Source organism: Hylobates moloch, unplaced genomic scaffold, assembly GCF_009828535.3.
Source record: "Hylobates moloch isolate HMO894 unplaced genomic scaffold, HMol_V3 SCAFFOLD_8, whole genome shotgun sequence".
Classification (NCBI taxonomy): domain Eukaryota; kingdom Metazoa; phylum Chordata; class Mammalia; order Primates; family Hylobatidae; genus Hylobates; species Hylobates moloch.
In genome coordinates, this window is record NW_026652283.1 from 9915581 (window position 1) to 9938587 (window position 23007).

The window sequence follows — 23007 nt, forward strand, 5'->3', positions numbered from 1 at the left end:
ATCCGCCCGCCTTGGCCTCCCAAAGTGCTGGGATTACAAGCGTGAGCCACCGCGCCCGGCCTAGTTTTCATTATAAAAATATTTCACTTCTTTGGTCGAGTTTATTTCTAGGCTTCTTATTTTATTTGTAGCTTTTGTAAATGGGATTACTTTCTTGATGTTTCTTGCAGAATGTTTGTTGTTGTTTTCTTGCAGAAATGCTACTGATTTTTGCATGTCGATTTTATATCCTTCAAATTTACTGACTTTTTTTTTTTTTTTTTACTTTTTAAAAAATGATAAATACTTATCTAAAACTATCGACAGTACAAACTGGACCAGTCCCAGCCTCCTGCGGCGCGTGCCGCCGATTCACAGTGGAGCTCCCGTCCATCCTCGCCTCTGCCGTCCGGAGGTGGGAGCCCGGCAGGCCGGGGGGCACCATGCCGCGGGCGCCAGTTGGTCCACACTGTCCTTGCATAGGTCTCGCGGTTGAGGTAGAAATCCTAGTTACCTCCAACTGTGCCGCCTGCCACCCCGGAAAAGCTGCCCATGGCGTGCGAGTTGGTCAGTCTGGTGGCAGCGGACGACACGTGCACCAGGCTTGCAGCGGCCGGCACAGAGCTGAACGCGACTGCAGCACGGAGGAGCCGGCCACGGAGCCGAGGTTGGCCTGCAGGGACATGGGGCCGAGCGCGAACTGCGGTCCCGGCGGGAAGGGGCCCAGGAAGGGCCGGTGCGTCTGGGCAGAGGACGCCGCGCCGCCTGCGGAGGACGCCGCCGGGGCCAGGCCGGGGCTGCTGAGGAGGCTTCCGGGAGGCACGGCCGCAGCAGAGATGAAGAGGTTGTGGCCATTCTTGAGGTAGAGCTCGCGGTCCCAGGCCTTGGCGGCCTTGCCGGTCAGCAGCCGGGTCTTATCCGTGGGCCCGCACAGCAGCAGGCCGCCCTCCCCTGCCTCCTTGCCGCGACTGCCCTCGCCCTTCAGCCCAGCCAGGCCGTCCAGCTGCCTCTTGCTCAGGAACGGGTTGGCGTCCGAGCCCTCCTTGCCGCGCTGCAAGGGGAAGCTCAGCGGGGAGCTCAGGCCGGCCGCCTCGGGGCCCTTGTGGGGAAGAGAAGCACCATCACTGAAGCTGTGTAAACTCAGGTCCGCGGCCAGGCCCCCGCCGAAGGTGCAGCCGTTAGCAGGGTTGGTGCCCGGGCTGAGTCCATCAGCCCCTGACAGGGAGCCAGGAAAGCCTTTCCTGGGGTGAGCGGCCAGCTTGGTATCGGCAGAGGGCTCCTCCAGGGCGGGCCGAAACGTGAACAGGGAGTTCTGGCTGAGGGCGGAGCTAGCCTGCAGCGGGCCGTCTGCAGACTTGGCCAGGCCGGATGTGAGAGATGGGCGAGAAGGTGGACTTCCACTTGCTGCTCTTGACTGGCTCGCCGGCGGGCGTGGGCTTCCTTCCCGCCAAGCCACCACCATTTTCCAAGGTTTTCGGGGGAGATTTGCTTTCTAAGGAGATTGTTGCAATTTTTCTCTCAATTCGGGCACTGCTGGGCTCGTCCTCAGAGCCTGGCTCCTCGTCTGAGGTGAGTTGGTCTGGCTCAGAGGCCGCTCCTTCTTCAGCACAGGGGGCTGGTCGTGGTCCTGGTAGGGCACAGGGGAGCTCTTCAGGGAGGTCTCGGGGGACAAGATGGCTGTAATCTCCAGGGGCTGGTTGATGTTACTGACCATGGAGTTGAGGTTGAGGGGAGACCCCGAAGGCTGTGTGAAAAGGCCAGCGACGGATGGCAGGGCTTGGCGCTTGAGGGACACGCCTGCACTCAAGCTGGGCGTCCTGGTAGATGCTCGCTTCCGCCGGCCGCGCTTGCGGCTGTCCTGCCAGTGGCTCGGCACACAGTCCCCACGGGCGCTGGCGGTCAGGGGGCTGTGCTTGCTGGAGGGCGACTGCTTGGCACTGCCTGCACCAGTGGCGATGGTGAACACAATCCTCCTCTTGGCTTCACTCTCAGGATCTGAGAAGCCGGAATCGGAGGGCAGGTCCCCCTTGCTGGCCTCGGGGAGCGGGCCCTGGGTGGCCCCACCAAGCCTGAGACTGGAGGAGCGCTGGTGGGCGGGAGAGGCCGGGAGCGAGTTCCGGGGCTGTGCAGGGGGTGCTGTGGCGTGGAACTGCGGGACCCCACGGTAGCAAAAAGAATCCCAGAGCTGGAGGACTTATCCAAGGTGGCAGGCCCTGCTCCAGGTGTGAGACAGGCCGGGCTGCCCGCCAAGGCCCCGCTGATGGCCACCGAGCCAGCGCAGGAGAAGCCTGCGGGGGCCAGGGCAAGGCTTCTGCTCCCAGCACCGTGGGCATTAGCACCAATCTGCTTTTCAAGTGTGGACGAGGGCTTACGGGGCTGCAGCACGGGACTGGGGGTGCTCCTCGCCTTCTGGGCGGAGCTGGGCAGCACCACGCTGGCCAGGCGGATGCTGACCGGGAGCTTGTTGGGCTGCACGGTGCTGAGCGGGATGCTGATGGGCAGGCTGGTGATGAGCTCCCTGCTGCTGCCATAGGCGCGCTCTCTTAGGCCCTTCTCACTGCTCTTCTCTCCAGCTAGCTGCAAGGCCCCAGGGGACAGGGGCCGCGGGTCCTGAGGGCTCAGCTTCATGCTGCCAGGCACGCTGGGGCTCTGGTAGGGAAGACCGTTCTCCTTGGTGTGCTCAGCTCTCGAGTGCAGCTCACTGGCGGGCGGCCTGCCGGGCACCGTGTGGTCCTGGCTCAGGTGCCGCCTCAGCACAATCTTGGCTGGGCTCATGCTGCTCAAGTGAGGCAGCGAGAACTTGGCACAGTCCAGCTCCAGGTGCAGCCGGCTGGCATCAGGCTCCAGCTCGCGGCCCAGGGCGCCCTTCCCACGCAGGTGCAGGGACAGGGCGTCGTCAGGCGGCACACAGGACTTGAGCTGCAGGAGCTCCTGCTGCCGCTGGCTCTTCTCTAGCTCCACAATGCTGATCTGCAGCTCCAGGCAGTGCCTCTGCTTCTCCGAGATCTGGCTCTTCAGGGCCTGCTTCTCCTTCAGCAGCTTCTCCAGAGACAGCGTGGCCCAGTCCAGCTGCAGTTCCTCGCAGCGAGCCTTGAGCAGCTGCAAGCTCTGGCTGCGGAGCGCGCGGTTGTCCTGCTCCAGCTGCTCCGACTGCTCCCGCAGCTGCTGGTTATGGGCGGAGATCTCCTTCTGCGCTTCAATCAGGTCGTTGTAGGTCAGCGCCTTCACGCTCAGCTCATCCAATTTTTGCTGGAACAGCCTCCTGATCTCCTCCTTCTGGGCCTGGCAGTGGCTGAGGAGCTGCTGAGCCGCGCCCAGGAGCTGGGCATTCTTCTCCTTCTCCTGGCCCAGCAGCTCCTGCAGGCCGGCCTTGTACTGGGGGTCTTTGTGTATGCCAGGAACTGCAGGTACTGGATCTTGAAGGACTCTGGCAGCTTCTGCAGCGCGGGCAGGGTGGGCGCCACCAGCAGCGGGTTGGGGGAGTGCCGCTGCACGCTCGGAGGTAGCTGGTAGAACGGGTTGTGAGGGGATCTGTAGGCATCTTGGGGCGAGTAGGCCGTCGTCTGAGACACGGTCTGAACGTGCAGGGCATCCAGTGCAGTTTGGTTCTTCTTGGGCTTCCGTTCGGGGTTCGCAGTGTTCATCTTCTTGGGGCGCCAGTACTTGCGGCCGGCCATCTTCCTCCCCTTCTTGTTTAGCTTCTTATTGCGGGCTTTGGAGGGAGACGGCTTCTTCACGGTGGCTGCTCCCGCCTTCTCTTTCTCAGCACCAGAGTCCATGGGGGCGTCTGCGGGGCCGGCCAACTTGCCCTCTGGGCCCTTAGTGGGCGTGGCCGCGTTGCTCTTGCTGTCGCGCTGCTGGCGGCGCCGGGCTGCCTCCCGTTCCTCCCTGAGTTTTGGGTTTTTCAGACTAGAAAAACAGTTTTCAAGTATGGTGCGGTCGATAGTGTGCAGGTAGTAGGAGACTGGCTTCCCCGTCCACGACACCGAGCCCTTCAGGGGCGAGAGCTCCACCAGGCGCATGATGGTGCCAATGTCACTCAAGTTTCTACTGTTTATTCTGAAGTTCAGAGGTGCAAAGGGTTTTGAGGACACGATTCTGCCACCTTCCTTCATGTTTGCAAACCGCTCCTTCAGCTGATGATCCACCTCGTGTTGGCGATTCGCTCCCTCCACTCTTCTGAGAGGAAATAGCCTCTCTCCAATGTGAATTCTGCATGCTTTTTTCCATACCATTTCATCTACTTCCTGAACTCGCGGTCCATGGTCTCCGCATACTTGGCCGGGATGTCTGCTTTCTCGACACCATAGTGATGTTTGCAGTTGGTGGAAGCGGCGACCTGGAGCACGACCTGACCCACACCGCTCCCCAAGTCCACAAACAGGTCGTCGTCGGTCATCTTGATCTCGTCAATCATCTGGGCCACCAGGTCAAAGGAGGTCTCCCCGTACACCTCGGGGGAGAAGGGCTCGTAGTTGTTGAGCTTCTCGGGGTGGGTCACCGAGTGGTTGTAGACCTGCTGCAGGATGTGGCGCAGGAGCCCGGTGGACGGCCGCCGTGTTCAGCTTCATGGGCTGCGTGGTGCCCTTCCACAGCTGGTGGATGCTGTCGATGGCACGGTTGTACTTGTCGCAGAGCCTCTGCATGCTCTCGAAGCTTTTGGTGTCATAGTCAATTAAAACGTAATTCTCCAGAGCGAGCTTGAGATCCGGGATTTCTTCACAGACCCATCGGATGGTCTCGATGATTTCATGAGCAGCATCGTGATGTTTATCATAGACCCGCAGCGGCCACGGGTAGACGGCGGGCTCAGCCCCCACAGGCGACTTCAATCTCAGCTCCAGCTTCTCCCCCAAGTCCGCGCGCGCGGCCGCCTCACCATGCTAGGGGGGCGGTTGGGGGAGGGGCGGGCCGCCGGTGGGCGGAGGAGGGCGGGCGGGAGGGAGGGGCGGGAGGCTGAGGGGAGGGGGCCTGGCCTCGGCCTAGGCCGCCGCCGCCGCCGCCGCTGCGCTCTTTACTGACTTTTTAATATCAGTTTTAATAGCTTTTTCAGGGAGTCTTCATGTTTTTTCAAATGTAAGATCGTATCATCTGTAAACAAAGACAATTTGATATTTTCCTTTCCAATTTGGATTCCCTTTCTTTCTTTCTCTAGTCTGAATGTTCTAGCTAGGACTTCCAGTATTATGTTGAATAATAGTGGTGAAAGTGGGCATCTTCCTCATATTCTAGATCTTTGAAGAAAGGCTTTCAGTTTTTCCCTATTCATTATGATGCTAGCTGTGTGTCTGTCATATATAACTTTTATTGTTTTGAAGTATGTTTCTTCTATCTCCAGTTTTTTTATGGCTTTTATCATGAAGGGATGTTTATCAAATGCTTTTTCAACATCAATTGAAATGATCATATGGTTTATGACCTTCATTCTGTTGATGTAATATATACATTGATTAATTTGCATATGCTGTACAAACCTTGCATCTCTGGGATCATCCCACTTGGTAATGATGAGGGTTTCTTTTTTTTTTTTTTTTAACATGTTGTTGAATTCCATTGGCTGAGTTCAACAAATGGAATTCAACAACATAGTGAATTGTATTCACTATGTTGTTGAGGATTTTGCATTAATGCATGCTTTTTGTTGAGAATTTTTACTTCAATCTTCATCAAGAATATTGGCCTCTTTTTTTTTTACGTGTCTTTGTAGTTTTGGTACCACGGTAATACTGGCCTTATAGCATGAATTTTGAAGCATTCTGTACTCCTCTATTTTTTGAAATATTTTGAGTATCAGTTCTTCTTTAAATGTTTGGTTAAATTCAGCAGTGAAGCCATCAGGTTCTGGGCTTTTCTTACTGAAATGTTTTTTATTATAGCTTTGATTTCTTTACTTGTTACTGGTCTATTCAGGTTTTGGATTTCTACATAGTTCAATCTTGGCAAGTTTCATTTGTCCAGGAATTTATCCATTTTCTCTAGGTTTTCCAATTTATTAGCATATAGTTGCTCATAGAAGTGTCTAATAATTCTTTGTATTTCTGCAGTACTGGTTGTAATATTAGTTTCCTTTTTTATCTAAGATTTTATTTATTTGAGTCTTCTCTCTTGCTTTCCTAATTAGTCATTTCAGGAGTTTGCTAATTTGGTTTATCTTTTCAAAAAGTCAACTTGTTGTTTCATTCATCTTTTGTATTTTTTAATTTCAATTTTATTTATTTCTGCTCGGATATTTATCTTCTACTAACTTTGAGTGTGGTTTGCTGTTACTTTTCTAGTTCAAGATGCATCATTAAGTTGCCTATTTGGAGTTTTTCTACTTTTTTAATGGAAGTGCTTCTTGCTATAAACTTTCCTCTTCGTATTGTTTCTGCCATATTGCATAGGTTTTGATATATTATTTCGATTGTCATTTGTTTTATGACTTAAAAATAATTTCCTTTTAAATTTATTTATGACCCACTGGTAATTCCAGAGCATACAGTTCAAATTCCATGTGTTTGTATAGTTCCAAAGTTCCTCTTGTTATTGATTTTACTTTTATTCCATTATGGTCAGATAAGATAGTTGACATGATTTCAATCTAAAATTTTTGTCTTGAGACTCTTTTTGTGTTCTAACATATTGTCAGTCCTGTAGAATGTTTCATGTGCTCATGAAAAGCAGGTGTATTCTGCAGCAGTTGGGTGAGATGTTCTGTAAAGGTTTATGAGGTCAAATAATAAGAGCTGTATATGACAAACTCACAGCCAATATCGTACTGAATGGGCAAAAGCTGGAACATTCCCCCTTGAAAACCAGCACGAAAAAGGATGCCCTCTCTCACCACTCCTATTCAACATAGCATTGGAAGCTCTGGCCAGGCAGTCAGGCGAGAGAAAGAAACAAAGCATATTCAAATAGCAAAAGAGGAAGTCAAACTATCTTTACAGATGATATGATCCTATATTTAGAAAACCCCATCGTCTCAGCCCAAAAGCTTCGTAAGTGGATAAGCAACTTCAGCAGAGTCTCAGGACACAAAATCAATATGCAAAAATTGCTAACATTCCTATATACCAGCAATAGGTAAACAGAGAGCCAAATCATGGATGAACTCCCATTCACAATTGCCACAAAAAGAATAAAATACCTTGGAATACAGCTAACAAGGGAAGTAAAGGACCTCTTCAAGGAGAGCTACAAACCACCACTCAAAGAAATCAGAGTCGACAAAAACAAATAGAAAGACATTCCATGCTCATGTATAAGAAGAATCAATATTGTGAAAATGGCCATGCCAAAAGCAATTTATAGATACAATGCTATTCCCGTTAAACTACATTGACATTCTTCATAGAATTAAGATATATATTTATATGTAAATATATATATAATAAAGTTCAAATGGAACTAAAAAAGAGCCCAAACAGCCAGGTCAATCCTAAGCAAAAAGAACAAAGCTGGAGGCATCATGCTACCCAACTTCAAACTATACAAGGCTGCAGTCACCAAAACAGCATGGTACTGGTAAAAGAACAGAAACATAGACCAATAGAACAGAATTGAGAACCCAAAAGTAAGACCACACACACAACCATCTGATCTTTGACATACCCGACAAAAGCAAGAAATGGGGAAAGGATTCCCTGTTTAATAAATTGTGCTGGGATAACTGGCTAGCTATATGCAGAAAATTGAAACTGTACCCCTCCCTTATATCTTATACAAAAATTAACTCAAAATGGATTGAAGACTTAAATATAAAACCCAAAACTATAAAAACCCTAGAAGAAAATCTAGGCAATACTATTAAGGACATAGGCAAAAGCAAATATTTCATGATGAAGACACCAAAGGCATTGCAACAAAAGCAAAAACTGACAAATGGGATCTAATTAAACTAACCAGCTTCTGCACAGCAAAAGAAACTATCATCAGAGTGAACAGACAACCTACAGAATGGGAGAACATTTCTGGAATCTATTCATCTGACAAAGGTCTAACATCCAGTATCTATAAGGTACTTAAACAAATTTGCAGAAAAAAAAAACATTAAAATGTGGACAAAGGACATGAAGAGACACTTTTCAAAAGAAGACATACATGCAGCCAACAAACATATTTTAAAAAGCTCAACATCACTGATCATTAGGGAAATGCAAATCAAAAACACCATGAGATACCATCTCACAGCAGTCAGAATGGCTATTATTAAAAAGTAAAAAAAAATAGATGCTGGCGAGGTTGTGGACAAAAAGGAATGCTTTTACACTGTTGGTGGAAGTGTAAATTAGTTCAAACATTGTGGAAGACAGTGTGGTGATTCCTCAAAGATCTACAGAAATACCATTTGACTCAGCGATCTCATTACTGGGTATATGCTCTAAAGAAAAGAAATTATTCTGTTATAAAGATGCATGCATGCATATGTTCATTGCAGCACTATTCACAATAGCAAAGACATGGAATCTACCTAAATGTCCATAATTGACAGACTGGTTCAAGAAAATGTGGTACCTGTACACCATTGAATACTATGCAGCCATGAAAAGGAATGAGATCATGTCCTTTGCAGGGACATGGATGGAGCTGGAAGCCATTAACTCCAGTACTTTAATGCAGGAACAGAAAACCAAACACCACATGTTCTCACTTATAAGTGGGAACTTAACAATGAGAACACATGGACACAGGGAAGGGAACAACACACACTGGGGCCTGTTGGACGGTGGGGGCTGGGGGGAAGGAGAGCATCAGGAAGAATAGCTAATGGATGCTGGGCTTAATACCTAGATGATGGGATGATCTGTGCAGCAAACCACTATGGCACACATTTACCCATGTAACAAACCTGCACGTCCCTGAACTTAAAAGCTGGAAACTTTTAAAAATGTCTATAAGGCCCATTTTGTCTATGTACAGTTTAAATCCTATATTTCTTTCTTGATTTTCTGTCTAGATCATGTTACTGATGCTGAAAATGAAGTGTTGGAGTCCTGAATATTGTATTTGAATCTATCTTTCCTTTTTTATCTAACAATATTTGCTTTATATATATATGGATGCTCTGGTGTTCAGTGCATGTATATTTACAATTGTAACATTCCCTTTCTAGATCTCTTTATTATTATACTTCTGTAGGCTTTTTTTATTCTTTACTTTTTTTCTGTCTGCATGTCTTAGGTTCTTCTTTTTGCAGCTGTTAACTTGAAGTCTATTTTGTCTGATGTAAATATAATTTTTATTTCTTTCTTTTTCTCCCTTTTTATTGATTCTATAAGTGAGTTTTACAGTTTTGCATGTCTTTATTATGGGTTTAATCATCTTTTTTCTTCTACATGTAACACTGCTTTGAGTATTTTTTTGTAATGCCTGTCTACTGGTGATTTATTTTCATAGTTTTTGCTTGTCTGTGTAAGATTTTATTTCTCCTTCATTTCTGAAGTACAGTTTTGCTCAGCATAGTATGCTTGGATGGTAGGGTTTTTTTCTCTATATATTTTGAATATATCATCCCATTCTCTTCTGGCCTGTAAGATTTCTGCTGAGAAATATGTTATTAGTCTAACGGGGATTCCTTTATATGTAAACTGAAACTTTTTTCTTTCTGTTTTTAAAAGGCTCAGAAGGGCCTATTTGGGCTTAATATATTTGGAGTTCTTTGAGCTTTCTGTACCTGAATAACCATCTCTCTTCCAAGACTTGGGAACTTTTCTACTATTATTTCATTAAATATATTTTCCTTACCTTTGCCCTTCTCTTTTCCTTCTAGAATGCCCATAATATGAATGTTTGTTCACTTAATGGCATCACATAAATTCTGTAGACTTTATTTATTCCTTATTCTGTTTTTTTCTTGTCTGCATGTCTTATTTCAAAATATCTATCTTCAAGTTTAAAAATTCTTTCTTCTGCTTGGTCTACTCCATTGTTGAAGCTCTCAATTATATTTTTTATTTATTTCTTGAATTATTTAGCTCTAGGATTTCTGTTTGGTTCTTTTCTTTGATGCTCAACTCTTTGCTGTATTCAAATCATGAATTGTCCTGATTTCACTGAACTGTATACCTGTGTTCTCTTGTTATCTCACTGAATTTCCTTAATGTTATTATTTTGATTTATTTTTCTGGCATTTTATATATTTCCTTATAATTGAAGTCTCTTACTGGAGAATTATTATTTTTTGAAAAATAATATATATCTTTGTTTTTCATGGTTAATGGGTTTCTACCTTAATTTCGATGCATCCAGTGGAAAAGTTGCCTCTTCCAATTTTATGGAGTATGTTTCACAGAGAAAGACTTATTTGTATGAGTGTGTCTTGGGGTGTCTGTTTGGTATGGTGCATTGGCCTTGACTAGTAGTGTAGTTAGCGTATCGTTTCTTCAGCTGTAATCCACACTAGTGGTGTCTGCAAGTTTTTCTATGGCCTAGGCTAAGAGAGTTCATGGCAAAAGTAGCATGGCTTTGTCATGCTTATCGTACTGTTTCTCAAGTCAGGTTTCTGACTGTAGCAATTACCAAAAAAACTAATATTCTTTGAATGCTAACAGGAAAGTAATTTCCCTGGAGGTTTTGTCTTTCAAATTAAGAAATTGATGCTCTGGGCCATTCTGCGGCGGGCCATCCTCCCGCAGGCCATCCTCCAGCAGGACCACGGAGAGTTTGGCCAGGGCGGTTAGAGGAGAGCCCAGGCCGCTGAGCATCCCCACTCCAAGAGAAAACCGCCTTCCCACTCCATCTCCCTTCTGGCTCTCCTATCTGCTGAGAGCTACTTCCACTCAGTAAAACCTTGCACTCATTCTCCAAAAAAAAAAAAAAAAAAAAAAAAAGAAATTGATGCTCTTATTTCTAGATGTCACTGCCATTTATTATGAAAAGCCCATGACTGGAATACCAGATAAAACCAAAGATTTTCATATTTAATTTTATTCTTGGTCTTTGATTTTTCTCAGGAGTTGTTCTAGGACAGACTCAAGAATTGGGACTCATATACTCTGCTCCAGTTTTATACCCTTCTTTTATAGGAGCCTCACATCACATCACATCACATCACATCACATCACACCACACCACATCACCATGGCACTGACTCTTTCATCTCTTTCACATTTAAGGACCTCTTAATTACTTTGTCCTCAACTAGATAATCCAGGATAATCTCTCTATATTAATGTTAATTGACTAGCAACAATAATCCCCTTTGCCATGTAATTTAACATAGTCACTGGTTCTGGGGATTAGGAAGCATGCATGCTTGGGAGGCCATTATTCTGCATATTACAGACAGGATAAACATCTTAGTCCTCTACACCTGGTTTGGTTCAGTGTGTGTGGTGGAGGGCAGAGGGAGATACAGTTAGCAAAGATTTTGTTATGGTTACATTATATTTTTGCAAAAGAGTATGTATGATTTTGTATAAAATTATTTTGATATTACATATATTTGTACTTGCAGGCAGGTATATGCAAATAGTGTAAATGACAAGCAAGCATGTCAAAAATTTACTTTTAGTTTCCCTGCATTTGTAAGGTGCGGATGATGAATACTTCAGAGTTGTGTGTAGACTTGAGAGTGGAGAAGATGTGGATTCTAGTTCTAACTATGGTACTTACTGAGGCTAATGACATCAACCTCATCTTCCTCTTGAAAAATTAGTCAGTTAACCAAATTAAATTGAAAGCATCTTTTTGCTTTTTAATACATTTCAACAAGTAATACATCAATGTTTGGAATCATTAGGTTACAGAATTATTAACTCATTAGCTTGTCTCAGAAAGAAAATTTTAATTTACTATTGGTTTTTGTACAACATGTAATAAATTCCTGACTCATATGACAAACTTGTTTTAAAGAATATCAGATTTTATGTTTCTTTATCCTGGCTTGATAAAGCCCATTGTCTCAGGACTTCTCTTCTAAATAGAAAAGTAGTCTGAAGGCTCGTCCTGATTTATTTTAAGACTGTAGTATTTCTGTTCTGCCAGTTAATATGTTTTCACTTTTTCTTTCTATTTTCTTTTTATATCCAATACATTTCAGTATGAAATTTTGTGGTGGGCCACTAGTCTGATGTGCACAGTTTAGCCAGGAATAAATATTAGTGGATTCAAAATAGGCACTCAAACTATCTGTCCAGATTTTTTAAATGTTGTTGGTTTTTTTCTTTCCTTTTTTTTTTTTTTTTCAAATTTCAACTGATGAATGAAAGTAGCTGCCTAGAAAATAATGAGGTGGGTGCCAAACCTGGGTTGGTTGAAGGAGTCATAGCACCTGTGCCATGCTATAACTTAGATAAGTGACCTTATCTAAGCCCATGGCTTCAAATGACAATGAAACTGGTGAATTTATCTTTTAGGAATGGAAGGGCTATAAAGATATTTGATGACAGAAAACTAAGAGGATTTGTCATCAGAACATCTACCTTTTAAAAGGGGGCTAAAAAAAATTCTCTGGCCAAGAAAAATAAATTAAAAAAGAAAGTTTAAAACACCAAGATTAAAGAAAACACAATGGAAAGGGAAAAAAATGAATAAATTCATCTTCCTTTTCCTCTTCAGTTTGGTAAATGTATCTGACAGTTGAAGTTACAATTATGACATTATCAGCTGTGATTGCAAACTTGATTTCAGTGGCATTTGAAGCCATGGGCTTAGACAAGGTCACTTAGGAATAGTGTAGGTATCAGGACAAGTAAGACCTCTGAGACAGCCATGTGGGAACTTGACATAGCAAGCAAATGATGGGGAGCCCCACCCAGTGACTGTCTTCACACTAGCAGCACTCAGTGAAGGCTTCTGTATTAGCCATTCTTGTGTTGCCATAAAGAAATAGAGGGGCTCTGCACAGTGGCTCACACCTGTAATCCCAGCACTTTGAGAGGCAGAGGCGGGTGGATCACGAGGTCAGGAGATTGAGACCATCCTGGCCAACACGGTGAAACCCTGTCTCTACTAAAAATACAAAAAATTAGCCGGGCATGGTGGCGAGTGTCTGTAGTCTCAGCTACTCAGGAGGCAGAAGCAGAAGAATCACTTGAAGCCAGGAGTTGGAGGTTGCAGTGAGCCGAGATCGCGCCACTGCACTCCAGCCTGATGACAGAGCGAGATGCCATCTCAAAAAAATAAAAAAAAATTAAAAATAAAGCTAATTAATAAAAGAGATTTAATTAGCTCATAGTTCTGCAGGGTGTACAGGCATGGCACTAGTATCTGGTTAGCTTCTGGTGAGGCCTCTGGAAGCTTACAATCATGGCAAGAGGCAAAGGGGGAGGAGGCGTGTCACATGGTGAGAGTGGGAGCAAGTAGGGGAGGCGCCACACACGTTCAAACAACCATATCTTGCATGAACTCAGAGCAAGAACTCACTAATCACCGAGAGAATGGTGTTAAACCAGGAGTGTCCAATCTTTTCGCTTCCCTAGGCCACATTGGAAGAAAAAGAATTGTCTTGGGCAATACAAAAAATATACTAACGGTGGGTGATGAGCTAAAAAAAAATTGCAAAAAACTCGATGTTTTAAGAAAGTTTATGAATTTGTATTGGGCCATATTCAAAGCCATTCTGGGCTGCATGCAGAATGCTGGTCATGGGTTGGACAAGCTTCTGCTACACCATTCATGAGGAATCTGCCCCATGATCCAATCACCTCCTACCGGGTCCTATCGCCAACGTCGGGAATCACATTTCAACATGAGGTTTTCAGGGGACAAACATCCAAACCATATCAGCTTCCCTGTGCCAAGCATGGATGGAGCTGAGAGCTTCACCTGGGTTACTTACAAAATATACATGTTTTATACAATAATATTAATAGTACAAAATAATTACTTTGCACCAAAAATTAATTGTACAAAATATTAATTAAAATATTTAACATAACATTTGTACAATGTATATAAAATATAAATATCCCATAAAATTTGATAATAGCATATGCTATTTTATTTCTATAATATAGAGACTCAATACTCAGCAACTTTGTTCACATTAGACCACTTTTATTTGTAATTATTGATATGTTGGGTCACAAACCTGCCATTTTACTTTGTGATTTCTGCTTATCTGTTTTTTTTTTCTTTTTTTGTCATTGTTGTTTTGTACGTCTTGCTTTCATGTGTGTTACTTTAATTTTTTTTTTTTTTAGAATTCCATTGAGGTTTATCTGTGGTATTTTTGAGTATATCTCTGTGTGCAGACATCTTAGTGGATGCTGTAGGTTTTACATCACATGTAATAACTTATCATGGTTTAGTAGGGTCAACATTTTAGTACTTTGAAAGATGTATGGAAACCTTATTCCTTGATCCCCTGTATGTCTCTTTACCCTCCTCTGTTCCTTATATAGTTGTCTTAAATATTTATCTATATACACTTAGAATCACATCTGATAATGTCATAATTTTAACTTCAACTGTCAAATAAATTTACCAAACTGAAGAGGAAAAGGAAGATGAGGTTATTCATTTTTTCCCTTTCCGTTGTGTTTTCTTTAATTTTGGTGTTTTAAAGTTTCTTTTTTAATCTTTTTTTTTTTTTTCCTGGATAGAGAATTTTCTTGAGGCCCTTTTTAAAAGGTAGATCTTCTGGTGACAAATCCTCTCAGTTTTCTTTCATCAAATGTCTTTATAGCCCTTCCATTTCTAAAAGATAAATATACCAGATATAAAAACCAGAATCAAAAGTTATTTTATTTCATCACATAGACAGTGTTGTGCCACTTTTCTGTGGCTTTCATCTATTTCTGATGTTTCCTGCTTCCATTTGTATTGTTTTCCCTCCTATAGATAGGCTATTTCCTCTAGCTGCTTTCAAAATTTGTTCTTTCTTTTAATTTTCAGATATTTTACCATGGTATACCTTAGTTTGGATTCTTTGTGTTTATCTTGGTTAGTTTTATTCACTGAAAGTTTGTGTCCCCTCAAAATTCATATGTAGACATCCTAAATTCAACGTGATGTTATTTGGAGTTTAGGCCTTTGGGAAGTAATTAGGGTTAGATTAAGTCATGAGGGTGGGGCCCTCATGTTGAGATCAGAGGCCTTATAAAAAAAAAAGAGAGAAAGAAAGAGGGAGAAGGAGACAAGAGATATCTTTTTCTTCTCTCCAACATGTGAAGATACAATGAGATGATGTCCATCTACAGCCAAAAAATGTCTTCAGCAGAACTCAACTATGCTGGTATTCTGATCATGGTCTTCCAGCCTCTAGTATTGGGAGCAACACATTTCTGTTTTTATAAACCACCATTCTATGGTATTCTGATACAGTAGCCTAAAATGGCTAAGAGATTTTGGGTTTGTTTGAATTTAGAAATCTGTGGGGTTTTGCCCATTGCCAAATTAAGGAAGTTTTCAGTCTTTGAGACCTTTCTCAAAGTTGCCTATTTCCTCTCTCCTTCTGGGACTCTGATAACACAAAAATTAGGCCTTCAGTTATAATACTACAGGTCCCTGAGGCTGTATTTATGGTTTTTTCCTGCTTATCTCCTTGAATTTTTTATGTGGTTATTTTAAGTTTCAGTTCTAAAATTTCCATTCAGTTCTTTCATATATTTTAATTTCTTGGCTGAGATTATTTTTAAAATTTGTTTCATATATGTTTGTAAGTAATATACTGGAAGCATTTTTATGATGACTGCTTTAAAATCTTTTCTGAACAATTCCAACATCTTTGTCATTTTTGTTCTGGAATCTTCTAATTATCTTTTACATTCAAGTTGAGATTTTTCCTGGTTCTTTGTATACCAAATGATTTCTAAATGAACCAGGACATTTTAGGCATTATGAGACTCTAGAACTTATTTACCTTTTATGTCTTAGCTAGCTTCCTCAGACACTACTCCAGCAAGGCAAGGGAGTGAGGGAGGGACACTGCATTACTGCCAGGTGATGGTAGAAATAAAGATTTCCTCTCCATCTCTGTTGACACCTAGGCAGGGGAATGTTCCTCATTACTGCTGGCTGGAAGGTGGATTCTGGGTCACCACTAGGCCTCCACTGATAGCCTGTCTCGAAGGCAGAAGTGACTTGTTACTGTTTCCCATGTGGCCTCCACAAGCACCACCTGGTATGGAAAGGAGGGTGCTTCTTCATTGCTGCTTTTAGAGTAGGTCCAGCTCCCCATTTGCTCTCCAGTCACATCAAGGTGTGGAAGGAGAGTAAGGGGCTTATTACCACAAGCTGGGAATGAAAGTTCCAACTTCTGCTATTCTGAGATACTATTCTGGAGGAGGGTTGGGACACCTTGTCACACAGCCTGGCAGATGTGAAGATCTAAAGATCTAAGCTCTTCACTTGAGGTAATAGTGTTTTCTGTGGTACTTGACTACAGTAGAGTGGTTATTGTCTAAATGTTTTCTGCTTTGGTAGACTATTTCCTTGACCTTTGCCTAAAATAATAGGCTTTTGTTGGGAAATTCTCATATGTGTCTGTTAGTATTTCTATGTTGACGGCGTTTTCAGCTAAAAGTCTGCAAATTATAAAGCAAAAAAGAAAACTTAGAGGATTCGTCACTATACAATTTATTGAGTCCCTACCACATCTGCCTTGGTCTCTCCAGGTCTGAGTTTTCATATATTTTATATATAATGTTCAGGGTTTATAGTTTTTCTTAGTAGAAGGAATAGGGCAAAATACATTTACTCCATTTTTCTGGAAGCAGAAATTAGTTTACTTTCTGTAAAAAAGCAGTCGGTGAATTTCTGTCTAAATTCTCTGCCTTTTCAAGAGGAACTGGGCTTTACTTCCTAGATTAACGTCTGAGCAGCAATAGACCTACAGGTGGCATTACTCTCTGTATAGGTAGAGAATAGGCTGAATATTAAATGTTAAGGAGCAGAATCATTGGAATTTAAATGAGAAAGGAGACTTAGTTTTTATTCACGTTAACCAGCCACCTGATGACATGCAACAGTGCATTTGTTCATCAACATACCTTTTAGATGGCCTTTCTGCTTCTTTTTTGAATGGCTTTAATGCTAAAGAAAGCAAGTGTTTATCAAATAATCTATTTTTTTAGATAATTCATTATTAGAAGTTAATTCATTATTAGAAAGATAATTTATTATAAGATAATTCATTATTAGAACAAAACGAGTCTTTTCTAATAAAAGAATAAATAAATTTAAATGTATTGAACTTTCATTGTTGTATATCATGTAGGGTAATTTTATATACATGTTGCATTTTACAAGACTCAAATCGTGTAATTTTATATACATCATGTAGGGTAATTTTATATACATTTTATAAGGTAATTTTATATACATTATGCATTTAATTCTTTTTTTAAATTTTATTATTATTATACTTTAAGTTTTAGGGTACATGTGCGCAATGTGCAGGTTTATTACATATGTATATGTGTGCCATGTTGGTGTGCTGCACCCATTAACTCGTCTTTTAACATTAGGTATATCTCCTAATGCTATCCCTCCCCCCTCCCCCACCCCACTACAGTCCCCAGAGTATGATGTTCCCTTTCCTGTGTCCATGTGTTCTCATTGTTCAATTCCCACCTATGAGTGAGAACATGAGGTGTTTGGTTTTTTGTCCTTGCGATAGTTTGCTGAGAATGATGGTTTCCAGTTTCATCTATGTACATTTAATTCTTGTAAGTAGCCCTCTGCCTTAGCCAGTTCGAGCTGCTATTAACAAAATATCTTATCTTGGGTAATTTATAAATAATATAAATGTATTTCTCATAGCTCTGGAGGCTGGAAAGTTGAAGATTGAGATGGTACCAGATTTGAGGTTGAGTGAGAGCCCATTCCAAACAGACAATTTCTCCTGGCTTCTCTCTCATGAGGCAGAAGTGTGAAAGAAGGATGAACAGAGTCCTTACATGTCAAAAGAGATGGAACAGCTCAGCAGCCTTTGGGAGCCTCTTTTTATAGGGAAATTGATCCCATTCACAAAAGTAGGGTCCACATGACTTAGTCACTTCCCCCAAAGACTCCCTCTCTTAATACCATTACATAGGGAATTAAGTTTCAACATAAATTTATTTTGTAGAGACATAAACATTCAAACTATAGCATTCTGTCCCTGGTCATCCCCATGAATATATGGTCTCACATACTAAGTACATTTATTTCATCCCCCAAATCCCAAAGTCTTAACTCATTCCAGCATCCACTCTAAAATCTAAATCCAAAGTCTCATCTGAGTATCATCAAAATCAGATATGGTATGGCCAATTGTCTAATATTGAACCACCTTTAATATCCTCATCCTCTTTCAACATATTTTATTATTCTTTTAGCATACTGTTCATTTGTTTATGTACTATTGAATAGTTTCCCTAACAGAGTATCCTTGCTGTCCTATATATTTTGTTTAATGAAACTCAGAAAGAATTCAGAAACGTTGTTTCCTGTACTTAAGAAATCTAAATAAGAATTATGTGCTTTTTAATGATAAAGACTAGATATTAAAATTTTCTGTATTCAGTGACATTGGAGGTGATAATGAGAGGTGGTTGGAGACAGTTACATATCGAATTCTTTTGCTTCTTAGGGTTATTTTCTATTCAACTTTCCCTCAGCATCTTGAGTTAAATTTGGCAGTCTGTTATCTGACAATAATACTGATATTGCTGGAATTTTCACAATCAGAACAGAGTTTTGCTTAAATTTCTTGCCCTTTAAAATACATTATGCTGCACCCTTTATGAAATCCACTCAAGTTTTTATAAAGAATGGTGAAGGACTTAGGGAGGAAGAGAACTGAGCAATGAAAAAAGAGGAGAAAAGAGAATAGTGAGTGTTATGGAGAAGAGATCTAGAACTACATTTATGCCCCTGGAAACCAGAATTAATAGTTTTGGAAATTTTAAGAATTCCCCAGCACCTGCAACTCCCTCTCATTTGTTATATATTCCTTGTTTTCCTAAAGTTACAAGAATATCAATGAAAGATGTAAAAATAATTTTAAGAATTTGCATTGGTGCTATGCAATCTAAGACAGAAGAGGAACAATGGAACTCTTTCCCCTTGGCAGCTGGCTTTGTTAAGATAAAGGAGGAGGGAAGCCTGCTGGAAGCATCAATGAGCAGGAGTCCCAGATATTCTTAGATTGTATTAATGGCCCTCAAATTCTAGACTCAGAAACACTCAGAAAGAGAAGCAACAATCAGAAATTGCATGCTATTAATATTTTATTGGTATACTGAAGAAAGAGTTATGACCATATTATTTCAATGTCATGGCTTTCTGAAGGAAGTTATCTTCTTATTTTTTTTCTGAAACAAACAAACAAACAAGGACATTTATACCCAAGATACAACATGGCAAAACTTATCTAATTTCTTGATGATATTACTAAAGTAAATTATTGCTTTCAAAATTAAGAAAACATTATTTTTATGGTGTTTATGTTTTGGTTACTGTTCAAAACATTCAAGGTTATATTTAGGAAAATGACTGCAACTTGAACCTATAGTAGTGAAAAACTAATAGAAGCCTACATATCAATTAACAGTGGTTGATTGAAGAAATCATGGTACAGTCACACAGAGAATAGTATACAATTGTAACAACAAAAGAAAAATGTACAAATAAATCACCAGGAAGATCTATAGGTCTCTGTGAAATTATAAAGTTATCTAAGACATATATTATTTGAAATAAGCAAATGCAGATCTGCATATAAAATAATATATCATTTGTGGGAAAAATAATGATGTATGCTTATATACATATAAATATTTCCAGGAGGATGTTCAAAAAATTAATGATGGTGACTTCTGGTGAGGGGTGTGGGTAAGTAGGATAAGGCATCACTTTAGGATTTAGCTTCATACCATTCTGTTCAGTTATATTTTTTTTTCCTTGAGCATGTACTAATTTCAAAATAAGTATTTTAAAAATTAAATAAGATATAGGAGCATCAAGTTCAAGTATCATTTAGCAGGGACACTGGACCTGAGAGGCTGGTGTGAGGCAGGACTGAGCAAAGAGTCCTCTGGTGGAAACCTGAGAGAAACCTGAGATGGAGAGTTCTCGGGTTTGAGAAGGCAGACTCAAAGACAGGAGGCAGAGCACCAAAGGGAGAACACACCCCACTTCCTCATTACCAACTCATTTTAATGAGACAAGTCATCTTAAGAAAAAAGTTGGGGAGGTCAGTATTTCATAAGATAAGAATTCTTTGAACAGCTTGTTAAAAATACAAGGACTTGAAACCTTATCCAAGAAGATCTGAATACAAATCTTTAGAAATGGGGTCCAGGCTTATGTAATTTCAACATATTTCCAATTGATTTGTGAACACGATAAAGTTTGAGAACGGTAGCAGTTTGGGCATTTAATGGAGAATGAACTGGAATCATACCTGTCACTGAATTCTAGATTACCAGAGTGGCTGGTCCTGCGGATGTCTTGGTGGTCTGTCCCTCTGGAAGAATGGTGGTACTTCCTCCAGGCTGACAGGAGGAAATCGGGGTACAGAGAGGTGATGGCCTCCTCGTCGGGGTGGTCGTTGTTGATTTTGAAAAGGAGGTGGGGGAGGATGGTGGTGATGGCCTCCTGGTTGTGGTGGTCTCTGCTGAGGACCATCATCTTGGTTACCACTATCGCCAAGGGGTCTAGGTAGGAGTCCTTCAAGAGGAGGTCTCTGGGGTCCCTGATCTGGGCTCTGACTTGAGTCCTCTACATCTGTGTGAGTAATTAATGGACAAGAATGCATGAGCTCAGTGAAGAAAAACTCTCCTCTCTTTATACTTCTCTCACCTTACCACACAGCCCTGTTTTCCCCAAACCTGCTGCTTGACTGTCAACTTCCCTTGTGCCCACTGTTTTTTTTTTCTTTTTATGCAGCTCTTCACTTAATCCATGTAAGAGTGATATGGAAAGTCTCATTTATTTGCTCCTGTGACAAGTATGTTTCCTTAAATTTGAAAAGAGGGGTTCTTGCATATCTTAGAGTTGCCAGAGGATGTCTCCAAGGACAGAAAAAAAAAAGCAAAAGCATTATAGCTTTCAGTTATGTTACTGGTTATTTATTTAATTTTGGTTGCTGTAATAACTTACAAACTGTGACTCCATCTCTGGGCACCTAAGACCTATGTGGAAACTAGAGCTAATTTCCCAGGCTCCTGGAACCAAGTAGAGAAATACTAAGAGACAGAAGAGAAAGACAATGTGAAAGCCTGTACGTGATCACTAAACAGCTGTGGCAAGTATTTATCATCTGTAGTGACACAGCTGAGTGGGTCAACACAGAGAAAAGACATTCATGCACAGATTTTTTTGTTTTGTTTTGCATTACTCCCTGAAGCCACATAACTGTGCAGGGGAATATTGGGGGAAGAAAGAAGCAGTTAAGGATGGAGGAGTCAGAATGAGAACACTTCTTATTTGTTCATCATCTCTCAGCAGTCATTCCAGCCTGGGAAAAAAGCCTGCCCACTCCTATTGTCCTCAAAGCCAGGCATCTCTGGATTCAAGTTGGGGCCAGAATAGTCACCAATGGTCCCCAGAATCGAAGATGGGTAAGAATTGCCTGTATATTTAGGGGCACTAATATTAATCAATGCCTGACCTCTCTTACCACCTCCTCCCAAAAAAGTGATGAGAAGAAGACACTGAAAGAAACTAAAAAAAATTCTAGTGGAAAAAAAAAAGAAAAGAAATTGATTGAGGATCATTGGGATTTACCTGGTGTGGTGGAAGTAAAGTCTTCATAGATCACATCTAAGAAAAGAAGCACAGGATGAAGTGAACATAACCTCATAAATCTTTCAGGACTCATAGTGGTCTATAGGGAAAGGGGTCTTCTGGCCACACCCTGTGCATCCCCTAAGTTACCTCATCAACCATCTTTTGTGAAGCTGCTGGAAGGGGAGGAAGATGTTAGGGGAGGCAGGGTTGTTACTACCGCTGAGCATCAACCACGAATTCAACATAGAAGAGTCCCTTTCTGTCATCCTTAGGATCCCTCAAACCCTAATCCTAATTTAGGCAAACTGCTCTTAGTATTTTCATGTCGTATTTTAGTTCTGCTGCCTTCTTCCTTCTTTAAATATTTTGATCATATTCACAAGCTTTCCCAAGAGGAGCAACCAGGAGTAAATATTTGGATACAATCTTACACATACTGCCTGCAACATATTGAAATTTTAAATGTGATTGGAAGAAAAATGGGAATTTGGGGACCTGATATTTCTATACCACTATGTAGAAAGACACAAATGTATTATCCAGTCCTCTATGTCTGAAAGTACTCTGATGTTTGTTTATCTCTTTCATTGATTCTGCATCCCCTGTACAGCAAGGACATCATCATCGCTGTCCACTGAGATTACTGTAGCATCTTCATAGCTGGACTTCCCTGGATCAGTCTTGCATTCTCCACTGCATCCTTCACAGCACAGCCAGGTCTTTCTAAAAATGCAAATCTTACTTTGTCATTCCTCTAACTGAAATTCTCTATTGGGTTCCAAGTGTATATCAAATAAAGTATAAGGCCTTGGCATGGAATGAGGGCACAACAGATGTCATCCTTGGAATGAGAGCTCCAAAGCCCTACCCTTCTTCTCAGCCTCCTTCCTTCCCTCCTACTCTTCCTCTGCAGTGGTGTAGGGTGGACCCCTGAGGCCCTAGAAGACTCACGGCCCCTCATCCCACTCCCCATCTCCTTTTTTTAAAAAATTATTTTTTTTACCATTATCTGTGCTCTGAGCTGAGCTCAGAGCCAGAAGGACCACTGAGAGCAGGACCAGCAGCATCTTGAAGGAGGCTCTGGAGTTGCTCCCAACTCTGTGCTGAGAGAAAAATGGCAGCTCCCTTTATAAACATGAGCAGAACAATGGCACCTTTCAGCTCCATACTGGGTGGACCTCACCACCTGAAAGATTAGGTTTTGCTCTCCTCTCATAAAGTTGAATGCATCTCTTATTACTTTTTGGGACTTTAGCCCAGCAGGATGTGGTGGTAGGATGTGGTTAGGTACAACCTGTGACTTGAGCATAGTTTCTGAAGAAACAGTATCCAAGCAATCAGCACAAATACAATTGAAGTTTGGTCATCATTTGATTTTCAATCAGG

General features: G+C 41.9%; 2 protein-coding genes across 3 annotated transcripts; both read right to left on the minus strand.

Moving 5' to 3' along the window:
• Positions 1–470: 470 nt before the first annotated feature.
• Positions 471–12607, minus strand: LOC116472185 (histone-lysine N-methyltransferase, H3 lysine-79 specific-like). Its single transcript, XM_058442161.1, is given in 9 exon segments — positions 471–610; positions 613–1345; positions 1347–1552; positions 1555–2109; positions 2112–3362; positions 3365–4132; positions 4135–4534; positions 4536–4862; positions 12551–12607. Coding segments are annotated over 9 exon segments (4422 nt in total). The 3' UTR covers positions 471–485.
• A 6493-nt stretch (positions 12608–19100) lies between these two features.
• Positions 19101–22722, minus strand: PRR4 (proline rich 4). Of its 2 annotated transcripts, none has more exons than XM_032159637.2 (4): positions 22625–22722; positions 21619–21654; positions 20294–20384; positions 19101–19202 (listed from the first exon to the last, which is right to left on the minus strand). In XM_032159637.2, the coding sequence occupies exons 1-4, from the start codon at positions 22686–22688 to the stop codon at positions 19184–19186; spliced, it is 210 nt and encodes a 69-aa protein (XP_032015528.1). In that variant the 5' UTR covers positions 22689–22722; the 3' UTR covers positions 19101–19183. The 2 variants fall into 2 exon arrangements, with proteins under 2 accessions (XP_032015528.1, XP_032015527.1); XM_032159636.2 differs by having other exon boundaries at positions 19103–19202; positions 20294–20616; positions 22625–22688.
• Positions 22723–23007: the final 285 nt, after the last annotated feature.

Excerpts from the sequence above, each read along its gene's own strand:
- PRR4 (XM_032159636.2), bottom strand. The coding sequence starts at position 22,688 with ATGCTGCTGGTCCTGCTCTCAGTGGTCCTTCTGGCTCTGAGCTCAGCT. Across the intron at positions 21,655-22,624 it reads AGCTCAGAGCACAGATAATG|ATGTGATCTATGAAGACTTT; the intron begins GTAAAAAAAATA and ends TTCTTTTCTTAG. Across the intron at positions 20,617-21,618 it reads CTTTACTTCCACCACACCAG|ATGTAGAGGACTCAAGTCAG; the intron begins GTAAATCCCAAT and ends TTACTCACACAG.